Source organism: Pinus tabuliformis, chromosome 5_1 (genome assembly GCF_031772625.1).
Source record: "Pinus tabuliformis cultivar Carrire ecotype Pingquan chromosome 5_1, CPIR1, whole genome shotgun sequence".
Lineage (NCBI taxonomy): Eukaryota > Viridiplantae > Streptophyta > Pinopsida > Pinales > Pinaceae > Pinus > Pinus tabuliformis.
In genome coordinates, this window is record NC_142305.1 from 121,791,487 (window position 1) to 121,816,136 (window position 24,650).

At 38.8% G+C, this 24,650-nt stretch overlaps 1 protein-coding gene across 2 annotated transcripts in view; it reads left to right on the forward strand.

The window, feature by feature from the left end:
* The first annotated feature begins 699 nt into the window (after nt 1–699).
* LOC149163712 (NEP1-interacting protein-like 2) overlaps nt 700–24,650 on the forward strand; it is a 158,756-nt gene continuing 134,805 nt past the window's right edge. Inside the window, exon 1 of one of the 2 annotated variants that reach the window (XM_089431831.1) lies at nt 700–1,168. In XM_089431831.1, the coding sequence (XP_089287957.1) occupies nt 937–1,168 (232 nt within the window). In that variant the 5' untranslated portion in view covers nt 700–936. The remainder of the gene's footprint in view (nt 1,169–24,650) is intronic. The other variant, XM_089431830.1, reaches the window with a different exon arrangement.

A 24,650-nucleotide genomic window follows, 5' to 3' on the forward strand; every position in this document is an offset into this window, starting at 1 on the left:
CACTAGAGGCACTTCAACATGTACCATAAATTATGACGGGTTGAATTTGAATTTGAATATCAGATTGACAAGTTATCCATCTATAAACCTGTCAAACTTAACGTTGAAAAAGATTTATCACCAGTGAAATACGTTCTGAAACATGAAATACGTCCTATCAAATTCCAACCCTACTCCATAGTATGTAGTCCTTTCAAAAAGATTCTAAATTTCACATTAAATCGCCAAAAATACTTACCAATTCAATTTGAACCTCGGATTGACAAGTTATCCATCTATAAACCCGTCAAACTTAACGTTGAATTTTTTTTTATCACCAATCAAATACGTTCTGAAACATGAAATACGTCCTATCAAATTCGAAGCCTGCTCCATAGTAGGTAGTCCTTTCAAAAAGATTCTAAATTTCACATTAAATCGCCAAAAATACTTACCACGGAAAAAGCAAAAAAGGTCATCACCACGCAATCTTCCTGCCACTGTGGCAGTGGACATTTCGACTCAGCACAAAGCGCTTCGCAAAAATGTTGTCCACGACACGTGGCAACTAATTATGAGCGAGCTTTTACATAAACGGTCACAAGTCTTGAAAACACTGTAAAATCATGTACGACCGGCTACCGTCGGGGACTACCGCCGATTACCGTCGGCAATTCCGTCACGGTAAATATAAAGCGGTTGTTACAGCTGTAAAAGGCAACTTATTCTCGTTCCTTCCTGGCTTCCTATGTCATCGAGATTTTCGTTCTTGTTCTCGATTGGAGTCTGTCATATGCAGTTTATCAATGGCTTCCATTTAAATTTAAATTCTGCAGATATTAAAACCTGTGAACACCCAATTTATTTTTTCGAATATTTCTTGTAACATCCAGAAAATTGTTGAAATTATATTTAGGCCTGGAGGTCATATGGTAGTGCAGGAGAAGCAAAGGAGCGATGGAGGAATCCGGTTGGGTTTGCGATGCGTGCACGTCTGGAAACGATTGGAACCTGAACGCGTGCACCATGTGCGGGAATCTCAGGCCGGTGATTCAATTTCAGCCCCACAACAGGGTCACATCTGCTAGGAATGGTGGAAGAGGGGCTAATGAGGGTGGATCTCGTTTCTGCGTTCCAGGTCTCCTGTCAGGCGTTCTGTCTGGAGCTTTAACTGGCATGTTTGCTTTAGGTACACACTTATATACATGCCCTCCATTCCATTCTTATTCACGATGACATTAGAGACCTAATTTTAGACATGTAGGTAATAATAGATTGTGATTAGGTATTTTAAGTGGACCGATGAATTGAAATTGAGAAAGATTGTCTATTTAATTGGCTGGATTTCCTGAGATGGAGAAAATGTTAGGGAGAACGTTTTAAGCATTTTTTTGGGTTTCTCTTCATTATCACCTCACCACGTTACCTTGGGTCCTCATATTACCTAGGCGCTTGCTTTCTACACCTGCTATGCTAAAATTACTGATTATTACTAGCATTGACCCATCTAAACCTCGGTCTGATATGCACTAAAGCGTGAGATTAGCTCCAGGTCGCATACCTCAAATCCTAGTATCGATAGATTGGTCATTTGCGTGAACTCCATATATTTTTTCTTAAGCTTCACAATCACGAAGTGAATATGAGACCTGGGTTTAGATGTGTCTGTACTAGTCAATGCACCCAATGCACCATCACTGGTACATACAGACAAACATGAAGTGCCGATGGATCCCCATCACCGTCTGAGCTTTAGAGCACCTTGCTAGAGCATTAGGGCTTTTCTGTATTCACAGAGGAGGTTGCATATCTCTGCATCTATCCAGCAGATATTTTTCAGAAAGTAATACCAGTTCCAGAAAGTACTTCAAAGTTCAAACTGTAGATGGTTTTAAAAACTTAAAAAGAGAACCTATCCAAATAGGAGATCAGATGATCAAGACATGGCAGTTTAAAAGCCATACCAAAAGCATGTTTCTACTACGGCCGTGACTATTATTTCAAAATTTTGGCTGTTTTTCATAAGAAAATTCTAGGTTTGAATTACCCATTGGAAGTCCATATTCTTAGCTTCGTATTGAATCTTGATAATATCATATGTTTTATTTGGGATGTATAATGAAAGAAGTTACTGATAATTTCAAATTGGATGAGCACATTTTTAATTTCAGGACATGAAATTTTTTATATATTGCATATCTCATAACTTTTGATAGACTATCGAAATTGAAGGCAATCCAACACGACTTGAAAGTTAAATTCTGCGACGACAATATGCTATATTATTTGTTATAATTCTGAGAGATGTTCAACGAGTTGCATTTTTTGAAGGCTGCCATTCTTTTTCAGCTTCAAGATCGCTGAGGAAATGGGAAAACCACCATAATTTCAATTTGGGGCAAGCAAATCAAGTGCCGTGTTTTACTGTTTCATGAAACAACTCAAATCAACTTGCATACACATTCTTAGTCTCACATTTGTATTATTAAGGGAGATTTAGTGAGTGCAACTGATCTTTTATTTTTTGTATGAAATCCTAGCTTGGAAAAAATGTTGAAAAAACGAACACATATTCAAGCAAGGCTAGGATGGAAATGTTGGAATAAAAGATGGATGCATGTGACAAGTTTATTATTTCAATTGGCATAGAAAGAGAAAATAAATGCATGGTCAGGTTTGGGACTGGCTTGTGAAGAATGATATGTAGACATCATCCAACCATGTGAACATAATTACTTTTAGCTTCTGGTTCTGGTTGAAAAAAAAATCACATTTTCAAGGAAGGCTATGATGGAAACCTTGGAAAAAATGATGGATGTATGTGACAGGTTTATTATTTCAATTGGCATAGAAAGAGAAAATAGATGCATGGTCGGATTTGGGAGTGTTTGTGAAGAATGATATGTAGACATCATCTATGTGAATATAATTACTTTTAGCTTCTAGTTCTGAATATAGTCCTCTGTATGATGAATCTCCATGTGAATAGGATTTAGAAGAGGTAACGAAGATCTCTTAACTTCTCTTTGATGGAATTCTCACCTTTTATCATAAATTTTCTGATCAGCATCATGTATTGTTTGAAAAAGAAACAAAAGTCATTGAAGGTGGTCATGGGCAAGTGGTGAAAGAGTGTTTTTAACTTTTTACCTTGAATCACCTCCATTGGTAATGTTGTCACCAGCAACACATTTGTCATTTTACACCTATGTGGATTGACAGTGTTGGTTACCCAATTCCAAATGTTTTGCTTGAGCCATACTTGGATCTTTGTGATCCTATTGATTGTTTTCAGCAGAGTAGAGTGAATATCCATTCATTAAAGTAGATTGTTTTATTAGATTACATGCATTTGGATGAGTGCATACCATCATGTCCAACCCTGAAGGGTTAGCTCAGTCAGTTGAACCATTGGCCTATGGCATGTTGCCAATGAGACGGCCATAGGTCATAGGTTCAAAATCCAGGCATTAAAAGTAGATTGTTTTCTTACATTACATGCATTTGGATGAGTGCATACCATCATGTCCAACTCTGAAGGGTTAGCTCAGTCGGTTGACCGTTGAACCATTGGCATATGGCATGTTGCCAATGGGGAGGCCATAGGTGATAGGTTCAAAATCCAGTCGAGTCCTTCGAAGCATGTTCCACATAAAGAATGACATCTTTCCCAAGTAAACTTTTACAATGTAGTTTACAAGAATATGGTTTTGTGCAAAAGTAGACCATAGATGTGTAGAAAGATTATAGTGAAATTCCAATCATAACGACCTTTGGTGTCCAAGGGCACTTATTTTGAGTCAAATTCAAGGCCACCAACTGAAAACAGAAACAACTTGTGGAACTCGGAAGCAAATAAACTTGATAAATGAAAATTGGAAACTCAAGACCTAGACTCTTTTAAAGAACCGTAAGCATTATCTAACCAAAATGGGGTTGGATCTATCAACCTAGCCCAATCCTAAATGGTACAAACTACAAAGTACCTTTATTGCTTTTCTTTTCTTTATATTATTGTTATTTTCTTTTATTGTGGTCTTGAAGCTACTGATCACTGATCAAAAATACTTGACAACCAATGAAGCCATTCATGTCATATGTTGACTCTGGAAAAGTAATCAATGAGTCAAATCTCCAGTGAGGCCAACCATGGAATTGGTTAATGCCGATTGATTATATCATGGTAAGAAGGAAGAAAATCCAAGATTCTTTTCTGTCAACCTCCAAAAGGAATCTTCTATACACTGCTTAATTGGGTTAACGTAACTTGTTGAATCCAGACAATGATTTAAATTTTAAATCAAAAATAACTGCTGAAATAAAATCAGATTGAGAAATCATTACCAAATCAGTGTGTTCTTGTTGTTTGGAAAAAGCAGCAGTGACAATCAAGGACCATTGTTTGTAAAATTGGCAAGCAAAAGATGTTCCTCACGCTGTTTGGAAAAACCAACCATACTTAAAAGACTGTTCTTCACACTGTTCTGAATAATTGAGAAATCAGCGTGTGCTCCCTGCGGTCTGAAAAAATCGACAGCTGCAATCAAGGGCTGTTTGAAAAAGATGGCAACAATAAATGAAAAATAAGTAGTAACAACCAAATCTCCATGAACCCCATCCACTGCACTGACAGTTCAAATATGCAATTACTGCTGGAAAGATCATGTTGCAAATTAATTTCATCTTTGCCATCTCCATGGCCCCCATTATTAATAACATGAGATGCATAAGCCCTCTCATAATCCTTTTCTTCCTCATAATATTTGTCACAATCCAGGGAAGGGACATCATCATTGATTTCTGGAGCTCAGGAAGTTCTTCATGTGGTTCTGTTCACATCAGTAACCTCATAGATGGTGGCAACAAATTCTCTTGCTGATTCAAGTCCTTGTAGTGAATTTGTTGATCCTTCTCCTCAAATCTGAAATCCATATCACAAAGGGTCAACAACTTATGCTCTAAATTCAACACTTCTTCATCCTCTGGAAAATCATCATCCATTTGAATGTTCTTATACTGTTCTTGATCGTCGTTTTAGTTTTCAAATAAGTGAGCAGTCCTTAGGAATATGCCACATGAATCCTCTCTACATGGGACTTGACAAGCCCTACACCAGTACATTGCATAGGAGGCACATGATACCTTTGTGTGTGGGACTTGACAATCCTGATGCCAATATACAAGTCCTGGAGAAGAATTTAACAATGTTTATTGAATCACGAATGCTTATCTGTGTTGCATGGGGACCTGTCTCCACCCAAAAAACCCATGTCCCCTGCATTCCCATGTTCCAGGGACTTATGGACCCTTAGGAAACGTCCCCAAACTATTGGGGATTTCATCAGGGAGTTGGGGACTTGTTGGCCGTCCCCAAGACATTCCGGGCAGATTTTAGGGATGTTCTAAACAGATTTCAAGGATTTTTTGGGCAGATTTCAAGGATAATCTGAACACATATCTTCAATTTTGATGATCATGGACATTGATGATTGGACAATATGATCATTTTTCCCATCCATTTTTTTTTTGTATTGCACTAAATCTAAATCTGTTCTACAAGTTGTAGCTCAAAACATCGGTTTTTTTGATGGATTTCAGTTTGTATTTCTGATGATTTAAATATTGTATTTTCAACGACAAAATTACAACCGGCAAAGCCTCTATGTCAGAAAAACAAGAAATGCAACATTTCAAAAGACTGATTCTTGTGGTTATTACTCTTGTTCTTTCTCATTTGTCATCTTAGCTTTTACATATTGCACATGGGTTTCCTGGAGTCATTCAAGTTTGGTTCTTCCACTATTCCAACCTCAAGTATTGTCAAAAGAATCAAATAATAGTGACTTGGATTGGGCACTAATTGTTTGAATAAATTCCTATTTAATCACATTAATTTAAAATATGAATCTAATCTCTTTACAGAATAAAGGTATTTCTTAGTGGTTTCAGCTGTAAATGTTTATAAAACTTATTAAGAAGGGAATGCTTTTTACGTTTAATATAATCATCATTGCGCCAAGGGTTGCTCTCTAGCCTGGTATGGAAGAGATGTTGTAATGTCCTGTAAACATTTTTACATAGTGAAAATAAAATAAAAACAAGAATAAAATAAACTCTTTGTTAAAATAAAAATAGCTTCAAACTAAAATAATAAAAATAAAAATTCTATGTTATTGCATCTCAAGAGATTTGATCCCTCTCGAACACTTGGTAGATTCGGAGTTAAGATGGATCTAGGCTGGTTAAAAATAAATATGATGAAGAAAAGCTGCTATAGAGACAATTTTTTGTCTCATGGACCCTATTGCAAATTGAAAATAGCTACACTTAAGTTTTCTAAAGCAAAAATGCATTTTGCTCATGTCTAACAGCCAATTATGGAATGCCACTCAGCCCTCTTTATTAAATTGCTCGAGATTTTCCTGAATTCTAAAGTGTGAGGGTTTTGTGTAAAATTATATAGTATAACTTGTTATGCTTGCAAGCTTGAAGCAACTACAATTCATTATTAACATTTGTAGTTGCTTCAAACTTGTAAGTGTTGATTTGGGATAGCATCGAATGTGCTCTAGCCATGAAAATTGGTGGAGAGGCTAAAGCACATGAGATCTCCAAGACCTATAAACCGTTTGGGCAGAATCTAACTAGTTTGGAAGATATTAAAATAATTAATATTTTTAATGAAGTCCCTAAGTTGAAAATAAAATATTAATGTGAATTAATATAAAACTGAGTTATAATGGTCCAAAAGTCATGGATCAAGCTAGATTTAATCTTAGCTGTTGATTAGGGACTTAATCTTGGCCGTTGATGGACCAATGAGAAAACTATAAGAAGAGGCTTGAGGGTCAGTTGGAGAACACACTGAGGGAGACCAGTCAGTTCGATTTCTAGTGCGGGGTTAGCTGCGAAATTCGAACTAGTGGTCTGGAGAGCAGCAGGAGGCAACAAGTACGAAGCGGAGAGTCAGGGTTAGCAACAGAAGACCAGCGCAAAAGTAGACGCAGGGCCTTTCAGGCAGACGCTGAAGTAGCAGGAGACTGCGCAGTCACTAGAGGGCTTGCGTGGGTGACATAGAGAGGCCCAGGGCTGATGCAGACAAGCAGGGGCTGACGCAGAGTGTCTGGGAGCTACGCAGAGGTCAGCCAGGCTGATGCTGGGACTGGGAGAAGTGTTGGAGAATTTTTCTCTCTGTTGGGTAAGCCAGTTTGGTACCTGGTTGTACTGAAGAATTGCTGAATAATAAAATCCTCCCTTGCTGCACCGGTTTTCCCACATTGGGTTTTTCCGGGGACTGTTGTCCAAAATATCTGTGTCGATGTGTTGATTCTTGTGCATGTGTTTGTTTCTGTATTATGGTGTGATATCTGCAGCATAATTTATTTTAATGTTTATTGAAGGAATTTCATAAATAACTTATTGAAAATAAGTAGGAAAAGTAAATCAGATGTTGCAGTGATAGAATTTTCACATGGTATCAGAGCGAGTAATCAGAGACAGGAAGGGAAAATCAGTTATGGGTCGAGACCATGATGCAGAGGCATCCACGTCAGGGGACTCGCACAGATTTTCAAAAAATTGCACAAGAGATTTCAATTTCTCCATGTTGGCTTCCAGGATGGAAGAAGTGGCTTGTATGACTAGTTCTGCATCATCAGAAGTATGGTATATAGACAATGGAGCCTCTTGGCATATGACGGGAATCAGGGAATGTTTCTCAGAGTATCGAGAAGAGAAGATGAACTTTCAGATCACCATGGGGAACAAGGCAAAGTGTACTCCAGTAGGGAAGGGTACCATAGTTTTTCAAACAAAATTGGGAGAACGGTTCCGCGCTACAAATGTGCTGCATGTACCAGGATTGGGGATGAACTTACTTTCTGTGTCGCAACTTCAAGGCAAGGGCTATGACGTCTACTTCATCAAGGAGAAGGTATACGTCAAACACCCGAGCTGGAAAAAGAAAGTGCAGATCGGGATCAAAAGTAACAGGTTGTATAGATTACAACTAGAATCACCAATGGCACTAATAGGAAGTCATGGAGACAAGGACTTGAACGAACTATGGCACAGAAGAATGGGACATTTGCACCATGGGGCTTTGAGAATTCTTAGGAGCACTGTAACAGGAGTTACGGATCTTAGTACGGAACAAGATGATGTATGCAGAGGATGTGCTCTAGGAAAGTATGCCAAGGCAACATTTCCTAGGAGTAAACACAGGGCCAAGAGTGTACTAGGATTGATACACTCAGATATTTGCAGACCTATGTCCACCAAATCTCTTAGTGGTGCCGAGTATTTCCTTACCTTCATTGATGACCACTCAAGGAAAACTTGGATTTATTTTTTGAAAACCAAGGATGAGGTTTTCTGTCGATTCAAAGAGTTCAAGGCTTTGGTGGAGAATCTGACTGGGAAGAAAATAAAAGTTTTGCGCTCAGATAATGGAGGAGAGTATGTCGATAAGGACTTCATTGATTTTTGCGCTAAGGAGGGCATCAGAAGAGAGTGGATAGCTCCGTACAATCCAGAGCAGAATGGAGTAGCAGAAAGGAAGAACAGGACTATTGTAGAAGCAACTAGGGCCATGATGTATGATCAGGATATGCCAAAATTCCTGTGGGCAGAAGCATGCAACACAATAGTCTATGTTCAGAACAGGACTCCTCATCGGGCGTTGGGCAAGATTACTCCAGAGAAAGTTTTCACAGGGAAGACGCCTGAAGTCAGTCATTTCAGGATATTTGGGAGTTTAGCATATTGCCGCATACCCGAGGAAAAGAGGAAAAAGCTGGATCAAACTGCGGAAAAGGGATATCTAGTGGGATATAGCGAGAATGCTAAGGCATACAAAATCTATCTTCCAGGGAGCAGGAAGGTAGTGGTTTGACGAGATGTAAAGTTCATGGAGGACAGGGCTTTCAGAAAATCTCGTGAGATGCCTTCCGAGGAGTAGTCAAAAGAAGAGCCGTTGGTTAAACCTCTTCAACCAATAGAAGTAAAGAATTCTTCCTCGGATCAAGAAGATTCACAGGATGAGGAGGAGCTAACAGAGGCACCTGCTAGTAGAGGAAGAACTAGCAGGGAACTTCGTCAAATTCTGCGAGATGCAGAGGACTTCATCAGTGCACCAAGAAACAATAAGAGGGAGCGAAAACAACCAGATAGATATCAGGCATTAGTAGCTCAGGATGGGGAGCTTGCTAGTTTCCAGGAGGCAACTCAACATCAGGTTTGGCTAGATGCGATGGTAGAGGAGTGCAACTCCATAATGGTGAAATGTCTGGGAGGTAGTGCCAAGGCCTCAAGATAGATCAGTAGTGGGTTCGAGATGGATCTACAAGATCAAATACGTTGCAGACGACAGTGTTGAGAAATAGAAGGCCAGGTTTGTGGCTAAGGGGTATGCTCAAAAGGAAGGAATTGATTACGAGGAGACCTTCGCCCCGGTAGCTAGGTATACATCTATTAGGACTGTAATATCTCTTGAAGCTCAGATGGGGTGGGAGATTCATCAGATGGATGTCAAAACGACTTTTCTAAACGGGGTAATAGAGGAAGAGATATACATTGAACAACCATAGGGCTTTGAGACACATAAGAAGAAGTCTCATGTATGCAGATTGAAGAAAACCTTGTATGGGCTAAAACAAGCATCTAGAGCATGGTATGGTCGAATCGATGGCTTCTTGCAGAAGATGGGATTTGTCAAGAGTGACGTGGATCTAAATCTCTACTATTTGGTTCTAGAGAATGAGCCACTAATCTTAGTATTGTATGTGGATGATCTTTTTCTGACAGGATCATCCAGGCTCATTGGGGACTACAAGAAGAATCTAGCCACAGAATTCGATATGAAGGATTTGGGACTAATGCATTACTTCCTAGGGTTGGAAGTTTGGCAGCAGAAGGGAGAGATCTTCCTTGGGCAAGGGAGGTATGCTACAGAAATCCTGAAAAGATTCAGGATGGAGGACTGTAGACCCATGGCTACTCCAATGATCACCAACTGGAAGAAGATTGATGCATCAGAAGACAAGGATGTTGATCCCACCCTATACAGGCAACTCATAGGGTACTTGATGTATCTGGTCAATACCAGGCCAAACATTTGCTATGTTGTCAACACCCTCAATCAGTGCATGGTGGAACCGAAGAGGGTGCACTGGGCAGCAACCAAACATGTTCTCAGGTATTTACAGGGAACAGTTGATTATGGACTCTTGTACACCAAGGGTAAGGATATTAGATTGAGTGGATTTATTGATGCAAATTGGGCAGGTAGTTCAGTGGATCGGAAAAGTACCTCTGGGTACTGTTTCAACATTGGATCAAGAGTGACTTCCTGGTGCAGTAGGAAACAGAAGTTCGTGGCTCTGAACTCATCTGAGGCAGAATATATGGTGGCGAGCACAACTTCGTGTGAGGCCACATGGCTTAGAAAACTGCTTGTCAATGTGAACCTATTTAGAAGGAAAATGGAGGCGACCAGGATCATGTGCGAGTTGCATCAAGCTCTCTGAAAATCCAGTGTTTCATGATCGGTCAAAGCATATTGATATCCGATGTCACTTTGTCAGAGACTGTGTCTAGCGAGGAGCTGTATAGTTGAGCTACACTCCTACAGGAGAACAAGTGGCGGACATCCTCACCAAGGCCCTTGGAAGGACAAAGTTTGATTACTTCAGGGAAAATATGGGGATGATAAAGAACCCGTTTTAGTAGTAGAAATGGGGGTGATAGCAGCACAAATGAAGAGGGAGTTGCAGTGCAGATGTAGTGTTGGGAGAAAAGGACCAACAACACCACGGATGCAGAGGGAGCTGCTGTATAGATGTAGCAGTGGTAGTAGCAGAGCCATGGGTAGCAGTACAGGATGTAGCAGTGCAGAGGATGTTGGGCAGGGAGGCTTAGCATCAACACAGGGATCGATGTCGGATGATCAGGGTGATACTCAGTGAGATCTCCAAGAACCATAAATGGTTTGGGTAGAATTTAACCAGTTTGGAAGATTTTAAAATAATTAATATTTTTAATGAAGTCCCTAAGTCTAAACTTAGGGAAAATAAAATATTAATGTGAATTAATATAAAACTGAGTTAGAATGGTCCAAAAGTCATGGATCAAGCCAGATCTAATCTTAGTTGTTGATTAGGGACTTAATCTCCGCTGTTGATGGACCAACGAGAAAAGTATAAGAAGAGGCTTGAGGGACAGTTGGAGAACACACTGAGGGAAACTAGTCAATTCGATTTCTGGAGCGGGGTTAGCTGAGAAATTCAAACTAGTGGTCTGGAGAGCAGCAAGAGGCAGCAAGTACGGAGCAGAGAGTCGGGATCAACAACAGAGGACCAGCGTAGAGGCAGATGCTGAAGCAGCAGGAGACTGCGCAGTCACTAGAGGGCCTGCGTGGGTGACACAGAGAGGCCCAGGGCTGACGCAGACAAGCAGGGGCTGACACAGAGTGTCTGGGAGCTACGCAGAGGTCAGCCAGGCTGACGCTGGGACTGGGAGAAGTGCTGGAGAATTTTTCTCTCTGTTGGGTAAGCCAGTTTGGCACTCGGGTGTACTGAAGAATTACTGAATAATAAAATCCTCCCTTGTTGCATCGGTTTTCTCACATTGGGTTTTTCCGGAGATTGTTGTCCAAAATATCTATGTCGATGTGTTGATTCTTGTGCATGTGTTTGTTTCTGTATCATGATGTGATATCTGCAACATGATATATTTTAATGTTTATTGAAGGAATTTCATAAATAACTTATTGAAAATAAGTAGGCAAAGTAAATTAGATGTTGCAGTGATAGAATTTTCACAGTAAGCATGACAAGCTATACTATATAGTTTTACGCACAACCTTCACACTTTCCACTTTTGGAAAATCTCGAGCAATTTAAAAAAGGGTTGAGTGACATTCCATAATTGGCTGCTAGACATGAGCAAAGTTTAGTTTAGCTTTAGAAAACTAAAGTTTAACTATTTTCAATATATATATATATATTAAAAAAATCAGAATTCACTATTAACATTTATAGTTGTTTCAAGCTTGTAAGCATAACAAGCTACACTATATAGTTCTATGCACAACCCTTACACTTTCCAATTCTAGAAAATCTCGAGCAATTTAAAAATGGCCGAGTGACATTCCATATTTGACTGCTAGACATGAGTAAGATGTGGTTTAGCTTTAGAAAACTTAAGTGTAACTATTTTCAATATATATATATATATTAAAAAAATCAGAATTCACTATTAACATTTGTAGTTGTTTCAAGCTTGTAAGCATAACAAGCTACACTATATAGTTCTATGCACAACCCTTATACTCTCCAATTCTAGAAAATCTCGAGCAATTTAAAAACGGCTGAGTGACATTCCATATTTGGCTGCTAGACATGAGCAAGATGCGGTTTAGCTTTAGAAAACTCAAGTGTAACTATTTTCGATATATATATATATATATATATTGCTGTCCCCAACCTCTCGACCCCTGAAAAATTTGGGGGTGTGCTCTAGCTGTCTTGGGAACATGTGCCCGTAACTGCCATTTTCCCATCACAGAAACCAGTACAACATAGATGTTTATCAACCCCCTCTGTAGCTTAGGCAAGGTACCATTGTCGTCTTGTACAATCCCTCTGCATTTTTGACTAGTGCATGCTAACCCACATGGGGCAATCCCTACGGTTTGAAGTATAAAATCAAGCATTTTCCTGCCAACAACACTTCTAAACTTTTTCACCAAAAATGGTTCCCAACAGCGAGTACAATTCATATTTACACTTGGTATTGTCCAATTAACTTGATGTCCATGCAAATCTGTGATAACCCACTTCAGGTCTGCCCCTAAAGTTACAGATCTGCAATTATTTATTTCAGAAATCACTGAATAAATGGTTTAGTGTTTTTGACTGGTTTCTTAAAATCAATTGGCATGGAGTTAGAGAAAGAGAGGGAAAATTTGCATTGTCACTTTGCAATGTCCAATTAACTTGGTTTTCGTGCAAATTTATGATAACCCACTTCATATCTACTTCTAAAAATTGCAGATCTGCAAATATCAATTTCAGAAATCACTGAATAAATGGTTCATTTTAGTTTTCTTTTGACTGTGCCTTAAATCCAATTGGCATGGAGTTAGAGAAAGAGGGGAAAAATTCTAAGTTACTAGGATTCGGATACGGATACGATCTAGATCTGCTAGATTTTCAAAAATCATCCGTATACGGCAAGGATACGTCAAGTACAAAAAATATAATAATATTTTTAAAATAAAAAAAAACACTTTTAGAGTTCAAAAATCAAATCCATTTATAAATCACAACATTTACTATTTAATCATTAAATATATTATAAATATTAAGGCTGAAACACTGAAATGATGCATCCTCCCTCATACAAAAAGGATAATATCATAAATGATAATAGTAAGTACAAAAATGAGCGTCTCATCCATGATCACTCTATTAATATGATAATGTGCAGTAGGTTTAACTACATATCCTCAAATGGATCTACATTCTATTCTTCTGCAAATTGCAACTCTACATCATGAATAGATGATGGGGGTCCTGGAATGTAGGAAGCTGCATCAGAACGCTGGATTGATGGTGGAACAACATCCTGAAGTAGGTTGAGGTGAGTCATAGCATTCACTGTCATGTTCAAGTCAGAGATCTCAACTAAGTTACCGGCTCTAGCACATGGGGGTCCAGAATCCGCGGATCCATGAATCTGATCCGAATTCGGGTCCGTCTTGATTTGTCTAGGAAACAACAACATGGTGGATCTCTATTTGTTGGAAATGGATCTCGTGTAAAATAAGATCGGATTTCAATTTAATTACGGTGTAGTTTTTAGTTTTAGGTTTCTTTTCGTGGTTAATTCGCTGAAATGGACCATGTTTGTCTTATTCCATGAGTTTGTTGGCTGCACCTGCTCAATTTCAGATAGCAACAGTGCAATAGACAAGGATTCGCTAGGCAACGACCCCACTTAGGTTTGGAATTCGTCGACAGTTTAATTTTAATTTTTTGTAGTCTTTAGAATTGAACTTGCACTCCTTACCACGTATTTGCACAACCCTTGTTATAGTGCTTCCAAAATCCAACCACGAAACCACATGGCCCCTCTTGCTTTTAGGGAAGACCTAGGAAAGCCTATTTAATTAATATTTAGACAACTTAGTTGTGGGTGAGGAACGTTTAGTTCTCGCCCCCAAAAGGGTGAGGAACGAACAACTAGCTCTCTTTTAGGAACTACATGTTAGACTTGTAAGATTATATAAGTGGTTGGGGTAGGCACTTACATAAAGCATTCTATTTAAATTACAGGGCGTCCATCCATCTGTCGGGGTTGCATCTGTTGGCTCTCTGCCCGTGGAATCGGCCACCCTTCTCTTTGTTGTATAATCAATTAAAAATTTAAATCACAGCCTACAGGGCGTTGAAAAAAAAATTTAAATTACAGGGATTGAGGGATGATACCTATAATGAATGTTACTTAAATTAACATATAAATTACTATTAACTTATTAAGCTACATTAATTAATTTAATTGATAATTTAAGTTAAGCTACATTAATTAATTTAAGCTTAATGTTAATTAATTAATGTAGCTTAATTTAAATGTAAATTGTTGTTGTGTCGTGTAATGATTAATTTTTAATTTAATTTTAATTAAATTAATGAAAATGTAATCAAAGCACGCATAATTTTTATGTACCTTAATTTTTAATTTTTATGTATTTTAATTTTTAATTTTGTGTACTCATAATAGTTTGAATTTTGGATTTTCTCCAGTCACACACTATAGTCTACAACCTATAGAAATGGAACCATCATAGCAGAATGAAAGAGAAAACATCAAAACAGAGCCAAAATCTCCTTTATGGCAGTATGTGAAGATTATTGGAAAAAATGCCAGAGGTGGTTCATATAAATGGAAGTTCAATGAATGCCAATATATAAAAAATGCTTCATATACCAGAGTGAAGACCCATTTAACTGGACAAACTAATAGAGGGGTGCAAGTATGCATCGGGCCAAAATATGCAAATGGTAAATCTGACCAAGATTTGAGTCCCGTAAAAATTAAATTCTATGCATCTTTGCAAGATGCTGCTAAAAGGAAGCTTGCTAAGGGAAAACACCCCATGCAGAGCTCTACAACTAGGCCTTCATTGCAATTTAGGCCTGCTGCCACAACTAATAAAAGAGCCTCTCTAGGCCCCCTTGAAGCAGCTTTCAATAACCAGGGTAGAGACACAACTGATGAACATGTAGCTCGTTGCATCTATGCAAATGGGCTAGCATTCAATTTGGTGCGTTCCCCTTATTGGCAACAAATGGTTAAGGCGGTTAATGAAGCGCCAAAAGGGTACATGAGCCTTGGATATGAATTTTTTTGCACTACTTTGTTGGCATCAGAGGGACAATCCGTGGATAGACAACTACAATCAATCCGGGATACATGGGCAGAAACAGGGGTGTCTATAATTTTTGATGGATGGAGAAACCAAAAAAACCACCAATTAATTAATGTTATTGTAATATGCCGCCAAGGGGCAATGTTTTTGAAAGTTGTTGATTGTAGTGGAATAGAGAAAGATGCATTTTTTATATCTACAATTTTTATTGATGCAATAGAAAGTGTAGGGCCACATAATGTTGTCCAAGTCATTATGGACAATGTACATGTTTGTAAAGCTGCATGTTTGATTGTGGAGGGTTGATATGATCACATCTTTTGGACTCCATGTGTAGTACATTCATTGAACCTTATGCTTGCCAAGATTGGTGAGATTGAATGGATTAATGAAATATATGTACCATCAAAAGAAATTCAAATGTTCATAACCATTCATTCAATGTCCCTGGCCATATATCGAGGTTTTGCAAAGTTGGAGCTACTGAAGGTACTCTTTTTTCAATCAATATTATTTGTATTGGAAATTCTTAATTTTAATTACGAATTTATATATGATTGCTCATTTGAGATTTGAATTTTTGAAACTTATAGGTTGTTGAAACCCGTTTTGCCTCCCACTCATATAGAGGCTTGTGGAGGTGAGACAAACATTACAAACAATGCCCATTGACCCTCTTTGGGAATCATGAAGGACTTCCACTTCTGATAGAGGGAAAAAAATCAAGTCCATTCTTGATGATGCATGGTGGGACAAGGTCTAATACCTTCTGCGATTTACTGAATCAATCCTGACCTTGATCAGGACAATTGACACAGATACACCTTGTTTGGGGGAAGTTTTTGAAAACATTGATAGTATGCTGGAGAGGATAGGGGAAATTACCAAGCAAGTGAAAATGACCGTTTTGAAACATTTTATCATGAAGTGAAGGACATAGTTACCGAAACGTGGAACAAAATGACCACCTTTTGGCCTATGCATTGCACCTTAGATATTATCATTTCAAAATTTTGTTTTTACCTGGTAGAACAATGCTAAAGGATTCTGAAGTACAAGGATACAAGACAACTTTGAGGAGAATGTATAGAGATTTGGGAGTCACAATGGAAGTATGCCAAGGATTTAGAGGATTTGTACAATCTACTAGTAGCTTTGTAGATCGAGTAGGTATGGATGATCGAGGACATCTTGATCCTATTACTTGGTGGGGTTTCCATGGTGGGGATAACATTCATCTCTCGACTCTAGCCACCAAGGTTGTTATCACAAGCTAGTAGTTCCTCATCAATTGAGAGGAATTGGAGTACATATGGCTTCATCCTTAGCCTTTGCCGCTCCCAACCTGTTTTGCCATATGTACACCAATTCCACTTAGTTGATGAGGAACTAGCAACTTGTGATAACAACTTGGTGGCTACAATCGAAAGATGAATGCTATTCCCACCATGGAAGCCCCACCAAGTAATAGGATTAAGATGTCTTCGATCATCCATAGCTACTGGATCTGAAAGCTATCAGTAGATTGTACAAATCCTCCAAATTCTTGACTTACTTCCATTGCAACTCCCACATCTCTATACATTTTCTTCAAAGTTGTCTTGTATCCTTGTACCACTTCAGAATCCTTCTTTGGCATTGTTCTACTAGGCAAAGACAAAATTTTGGAATGATAATATTTGGGGTGCAATGTATAGGCTAAAAGGTGTAATGGTGTGGTCATTTTGTTCCACCTTTCGGTAACTATGTCCTTCACTTCATAATAAAATGTTTCAAAAGGGCCATTTTCACCTACCTTGATAATTTCCCTTATCTTCTTCATCCTATTATCAATGTTTTCAAAAACATCCCCCAAGTAAGGTGTATCTGTGTCAAATGTCCTGATCAAGGTCAGGATTGGTTCAGTAAACCGCAGAAGGTATTGGACTTTGTCCCACCATGCATCATCGAGAATGATGGACTTGATTTTTTTGTCCTCTATCAAAAGTGGAAGTTCTCCATGATTCACAAAGAGGGTCAATGACCTTTTCTTGTAATGCTTGTCTCACTTCCACAAGCCTCTATATGACAAGAGTGTGGGAGGCAAAACGAGTTTTAACAACCTACAAGATTCAAAAAGTCAAATCGCAAATGAGCAATCACATATAAATTTGTAATTAAAATTAAGAATTTCCAATACAAATATTATTGATTAAAAAAATAGTACCTTCAGTAGCTCCAACTTTGCAATACCTCGATATATGGCCTGGGACATTGAATGATTGGTTATGAACATTTGGATTTCTTTTGCTGCTACATATATTTCATTAATCTATTCAATCTCACCAATCTTGACAAGCATAAGGTTCAATGGATGTACTACACATGGAGTCCAAAAGATGTGATCATAATGACCCTCCACAATCAACCCTGTAGCTCTACAAACCTGTGTGTTGTTCGTAATAACTTGGACAACATTATGTGGCCCCACACTTTCTTTGCATCAATAAGAATTGTGGATATGAAAGATGCGTTTTCTCTATTCCACTGCAATCAACAACCTTTAAAACCATTACCACTTGGGGGCATATTGCAATAACATTAACTAATGGGTGGTTTCTTTGGTCTCTCCATCCATTAGAAATGATGGACACCTCTGTTTCTGCCCATGTATCTCGGATTGACTATATTGTCTATCCACAGATTGTCTTTTTGATGCCAACAAAGTAGTGTGGACCTTCTCATATTTAGGGCTTTTTTACCCTTTTGGTGCTTCATTAAACACTTTAGTCATTTGTTGTCAATAAGGGGAACACACCAAATTGAATGTCAACCTATTTGCATAGATGCAACGAGTTACATGTTCATCGACTGTGTCTCTACCTTAGTTATTGAAAGCTACTTCAAGAGGGGCTAGAGTGGGCCTTTTATTAGTTGTGGCAGCAGGCCTAGATGGCAATGGAGGCCTAGTTGTAGAGCTTTGCACAGGGTGATGTCCCTTAGCAAGTTTCCTATCAGGAACATCTTGCAAAGATGCATAGAATTTAATTTTTGCAAGACTCAAATCTTCGCTAGGTTTTCTATTCGCATCTTTTGGCTCGGTGCATAATTGCACCCCTCTGTTAGTTTGTCCAGTCAGATGGGCCTTCACTCTGGTATATGAGCCATTTTTGATATCTTAGCATCCATTGCACTTCCATTTATATGAACCACTTTCAAGATTTTTTCCAATAATCTCCACATATTGCCATAAAGAAGATTTTGGTTCTATTTTGATGTTTTCCTTTTCACTCTGCTGCGATAGTTCCATTTCTATAGGTTGTAGGCTATAGTGTGTGACTGCATATATGAGAAAATCCAAAATTCAAACTATTATGAATACACAAAATAAAAAATTAAAATACATAAAAATTAAAAATTAAAGTACATAAAAATTAATTTAATTAAAATACACAACATTTTATTAATAATTTATTATGCATGCTTTGATTACATTTTCATTAATTTAATTAAAATAAAATAAAAAATTAATCATTACACAACACAACAATAATTTACATTTAAGTTAAGCTACATTAATTTATTAACATTAAGCTTAAATTAATTAATGTAGCTTAATAAGTTAATAGTAATTTATATGTTAATTTAAGTAACATTCATTATAAGTATCATCCCTCATTTCCTGTAATTTTTTCAATGCCTTGTAAACTGTGATTTAAATTTTTAATTGATTATACAACAGAGAGAAGGGTGGCTGATTCCACGGGTAAAGGGCCAACAAATGCAACCCCGATGGATGGATGCCTTGTAATTTAAATAGAACGCTTTATGTAAGTGCCTACCCCAACCGCTTATATAATCTTATAAGTTTGACATGTAGTTCCTAAAAGAGAGCTAGCTGTTCATTCCTTGCGCTTTTGGGGGTGAGAACCAAACGTTCCTCACCCACAATTGAGCTATCTAAATATTAATTAAATAGGCTTTTTGAGGTCTTCCCTAAAAGCAAGAGGGGCCATGTGGTTCCGTGGTTTTATTTTGGAAGCACTGTAACAAGGGTCGTGCAAATACGCAGTAAGGAGTTTAGGTTAGGTTCTAAAGGCTACCAAAAATTTAAAATTAAACTGTGGATGAATTCCAAACCTGAGTGGGGTCGTTGCCTGGTGAATCCTTGTCTGTTGCGTAGTTGCTATTTGAAATTGAGTAGGTGCGACTGACAAACTCATGGAATAAGACAAACAAGGACCACTTCATCGAATTAACCACCAGAAGAAACCTAAAACTAAGAACTACACTGCAATTAAATTGAAATCTGACTGTATTTTACACAAGATCCATTTCCAAAAAATAGATATTTGCCACATTGCCGTGTCTTGGATGGATCAAGGCGGATCCAGATCGGATTCACGGATCCGCAGATCCTGGACCCCCATATGCTGAATCTAGTAACTTAGGGAAAATTGATTGGGTAGCCAATACACCTGAAACCAATCAATTCAAAGAGTACACATCAATTAATCAAAGTCATCAAAATACCCAGATGCGGGTGATTCCCGAGCTCATTAATGGTGTTAATTAGGTGTGATGGCGCTCGGCCCTGCCAGCTGCTGGACAACACTATTATCCAAGCCCAGACTTGGCACATGATGGCTCACCTAAGGCGAGAGCAGGTCCGCCTGCAGAATGACTTAAATGCTCACTTCGGCCGAGACAAGGCAGCTGATGGTTTAAACATGGCGCATTCGGCCTTCAACCCCACTGTTCGCACCTCGTCCTCTAGCCTCTGCCCGCTCCATGCAGGAATCCCCTGCAGCAGAACGGTTACAGGAAATTGCTGTTGGCTCCTGTTGGTTCTTGATTTTGGAATTGGGTTTCCTTTCTCCCATTCCCAGCCTTGCTCTCTGAACCCTGTCCAGGATCCCGCTGAGCATTCTCGGCTTCCCATCAAAGAGCCCCATTCTACTGAGCTTCCCCTTCGCTGCTTAGCCATGGTCCGTCATCGCATGAGAAGCCGCCATGGAGGGAGCCGTGGTGGTCGCGCGCGTTCTCAGGCTGCTCAGTCCGTTGATCAACCACCGCCCCCTGCCTCTCCGACCTCATCTCAAGCTAATTCTCCTCCCCCCAGCCCGTCCAGCAGACCCTTCCCGCACAATGCCTTCCAGTCGACTCATTTCAGATTTCAGAGCAGCCTGAACAGGCCCATCATCACGGCTAATATCACCATCATTTTCTCTGAAGAAGAAGCTCAGCCTCATGTTCCTGTGCGTACCTCGGCAGAGCATTCTCAGGGCGTTCGTAGAGTTGCGGGCAGCCATGGCTCTGAGCAGAACCCGGCAGATGAAGGCAAGGCGGAAAGGCGTGGCGAGCAGCATGAGGAGGGTGACACTCTAGGCGACACCCGACCACCAGGTGGCAGCTCTCATGGTGCCACAGTTTCGATGGCCATTGCGGGCAGCTCAAGCGGAACCCGTCCTACGTTGGATCCTCCAGGTGGCAGCGTGGCTGGTGACGTGGCGAGGGATGGCGAAATTTGGTATGGCAATGCTTGCCCCGTCATGGAGGAGCCACTAGACCAGGATGTCCCCATGTAACGCCACTTGGACCCCCTCATGTCTACTCAGAGTTCTTTTACTGCTCACTGGTTAGATTCAGTTGTTCATGATTTTGTGGTTTTGTTCATGTTTTTGTGGCTCGGTAGTCTGTGGTTCTATTGCTGACATGTACAAATTTTCTGTCTCTCGGTGTTTGTCTCGACTGGTTCAAAAGGGGTTATCTCATATCCTCATTTTGGTCTTGTTGTTGTATTCCGGCTCCTATGTATGGTTTTTCCTGTTCACTGTAATTGGTTTTCCCAATTATGGGACCGTTTTGATGACTGAAAGCACTTAGATGCTCTAGACTGAGGCTTCTGCCTCTTTGTAATTATACTTTTCTTTCCTTTTAATAGAATTAGTCTTTACAGAGAAAAAAAAAATCAAAGTCATCAAAATAAATAAGAATTGGCCACCAATAGTTACCTTTATTCTAGAGTTGTTTAGTACAAGGCTTGAACATATCAGTATCACACTCAAAGTATTGAAGGGGTTGAATTGTTCCTCAACACTTAAACTCTCATTATGTTTAGGGATATAGTGACATAAATACCATGAGAATGACTTCCAGTGCTCACTCACAAACTTGCTTGATTAGGTTAACATGCAAGGAATCAAAAGAACAAAAAATGGAAAAAATAATGGACTCAAGCAATGATTGATGAAAAACCTTAATCATCTCTACATCTTTCACATTAGGAAAGGGGGTATCTTGTTTGTCTAGAACATCCCTACCAAAACTTTGTTCATTTAAGCTCTAGAGCTTTAATATATGTCAGCCCAAAACTCATCACTTAGAGGTAAGTATTGTATCCTTCCCTCCATGTCAAGAGGCGTCAAGGTCACTGTTTTGATCCCTTAAGAATAAGAAGTGACTAGGCTTATTGATTCAATCTAGACTCTAGTCCCCTAGGATGAATCCTCCCTTTAATGGAAAACTACCACATGTTCTTCTTGAAGCAAAGGTGATAGGCATAGTACAGAGAGTTCAATTAAGAGCCAACTTGCAAGAGTTATGGTTGCACAAATTGGCACCCTTGATCATTAAAGATAGGAATGTAGAACTTTATGGACAAACTACAATTCATGCAAAACAAAAATTTCACCAAAATAGAGATTTCTTGAATCTCAACCTTGTGAATTTTCAGCCTTAGGGTTGTTATGAAATATAAATAAAACAATACCAAACAATATTTCAACTCTCAACAACCGCAATCGACTAGGTGATTTTAGAGATAAGATACCAAAGTGTTCCAATAAGTTTTAGCACTTTAGGGCAATGCTATCATACATATAACAGATCTGAAAATCATTTATGAAAGCTCTTAATACATCAACAAATCTGCCCTTCTTCAATTCTAATGTTAAATCACTTAATACACTCACCCTTAACGTATGTCAAATCAGCAAGGCATTCGTTAGGGGAAAAAGGCAACCTTCACTGATTTTCCATTAATCCAAGCATTATGATTATGTGACCTTTGATTTCAAGTTTCAACTTCCAAGGTTTGATGTCTATTTCTATTCTTACTCTTCAGATATCTCTTATTTACATATTTACAATTCACCAATCCCCAAGGATTAAGTGTCTAACATTCCCCCTTCCCCCACCCCAAATTTGAAGGGGTATTTGTTAGTCCACATAGAGAGACAAAGGATTGCTACTAATGGTTGAATGTGCTCTTTGAATCTAGTGGTTTTGGGATGACCACAAATTGGATGGCTAGCAGAAGCTAATGTCTTGTATTGGATGATGGTTTAAAGATGACCATAAATTGATGTCTAGTAGAAGTCTTCGGTATTCTACTAAATGGTGGTTTAAGGATGACCTCAATTCGTTTGCTGATGGACTACGACTCTAGCTACATCTTTGCATCTGGCATTCCAAAATTGAGGTGGGAAACAACGTAATTAGCAAATTCAAATGGTTTATCATTTGCCAAATCTAATGTTGTCTCTGCATTCTTTTGACTTTGCTTATCTTTAATCTTGTCCCAAGGGATTCTGGATGTCTTCGCCTCATGTCCATTTTTGCCACACCTATCACAGTGAAGATAAAATCTCTTTCTTCTTTTACTGTCATGAACGAGTATTCAATAGATGGTGATGGGTGGTTATGGTTTCTTCAATGCAGAGAGAGGAGTTATGATTTTTGACACAAGAGAGAGAGAACATTGCTAGGGTTTCTCATGCATAGGCAGAGAAATGGCTGCACGAAAGAAAGGAGATCTGTAAGCTTAAACTTATAGAGAAAATGACAGGCCAATAGAGAATATGGCAGAGATATAGTCTAGTAAAGAGAATTGATACCACTATTGGAGATTGGTTAGAGGAAGAACTGCAATCTTCATTGATTTTCCATTAATCCAAGCATTCATTTTCCTTGCCTACTTCGCCTATCCCCAATCTTGTCCTCTACACCTCTTACCATAATTGAAGTATTCTAGAATGTACGTGCAAATTTGAAGTTTATCCTAGTGTCGAATCCTTGAAGGCGCTCAAAGTATGTCAACCACTGTGTCTTCTCAGTTTGCATGTGCCTCATTGGGAAACAATTGGGGATGAGTGGTGGTTCCACAAAACATTCACGTCTTGAATTTGAACTAGAGAGGGGCAAATGACATTAAAGAATGAGTGTGAGGCGTGATTTTAATTTTCCTTTTGTTGTTGCTATTGTGGATGAGCAATCGATAGATGATGACCGGTGGTTATGGTTTCTTTAATGCAAAGAGAGGAGTTATGGTTTTTGATAGGAGAGAGAGCACATTGCTAGGGTTTCTCATGCATAGGCAGAGACATGGCTACACAAAAGAAAGGAGATCTGTAAGCTCAAACTTACAGAGAAAACGATAGATCGATAGAGAAATTGGGAGATATATTGTCTAGTAAAGAATGAAGGGAGTTACACCAACTTTGATACCACTGTCGGAGATTAGTTAGAGGAGAAATTTCAACCTTCATTGATTTTCCATTAATCTAAGCATTCATATATATACAATGATTTCATGACCTTTGGTTTCAACTTCTAAGGTTTGATGTTTCTTTCTATCCTAACTTTTTAATATCTCTTATTTCCATATTTACAAAATATTTACAATTTAGCAAATCCCTAAGGATTAGGTGTCTAACAAAAATCACAAAACCATGAAGAAATAGATGGTTGAAGATTAAATATGCAATTACACAAGTATTGGATGGCTACAACCTTTATTAATATGCATAAATATGAAGGTTATGAACATACCATGGTTTGATCACAAGGCTCGTACAAGTCTCTAGCTCTCTAACACCCTAACTGGGGTAAAGAATGAAAAGCCTAGCTCACACCTAGGAGTTCCAATAAACATGCATAACACAAACATGTCTTCCAAGGCAATGCATCTTCTCTTCCTTTTCACTTCAACAAGCACAACCTAGGGTTTCATCTCAAAACCCTAATCTCCAAGTTTTCAAGGGAGGAAACCCTAACCCTAGTCTTCAAGGTGCTCCAAGAAGCTCAAGAAAATCTAGCTACTCCAAGGGTGAGAGAGATCAAATAGTGTGCTCCTACTTATTACATTTATACACAAAAATGACAAGTGTAGAATAACAATCATCTCCAACATCTTTTTCACAAGGTTAAACCCTAGTATCTCAAAAAGAGCAAGCTCCCAATAAAAACATGATCTTTCTCT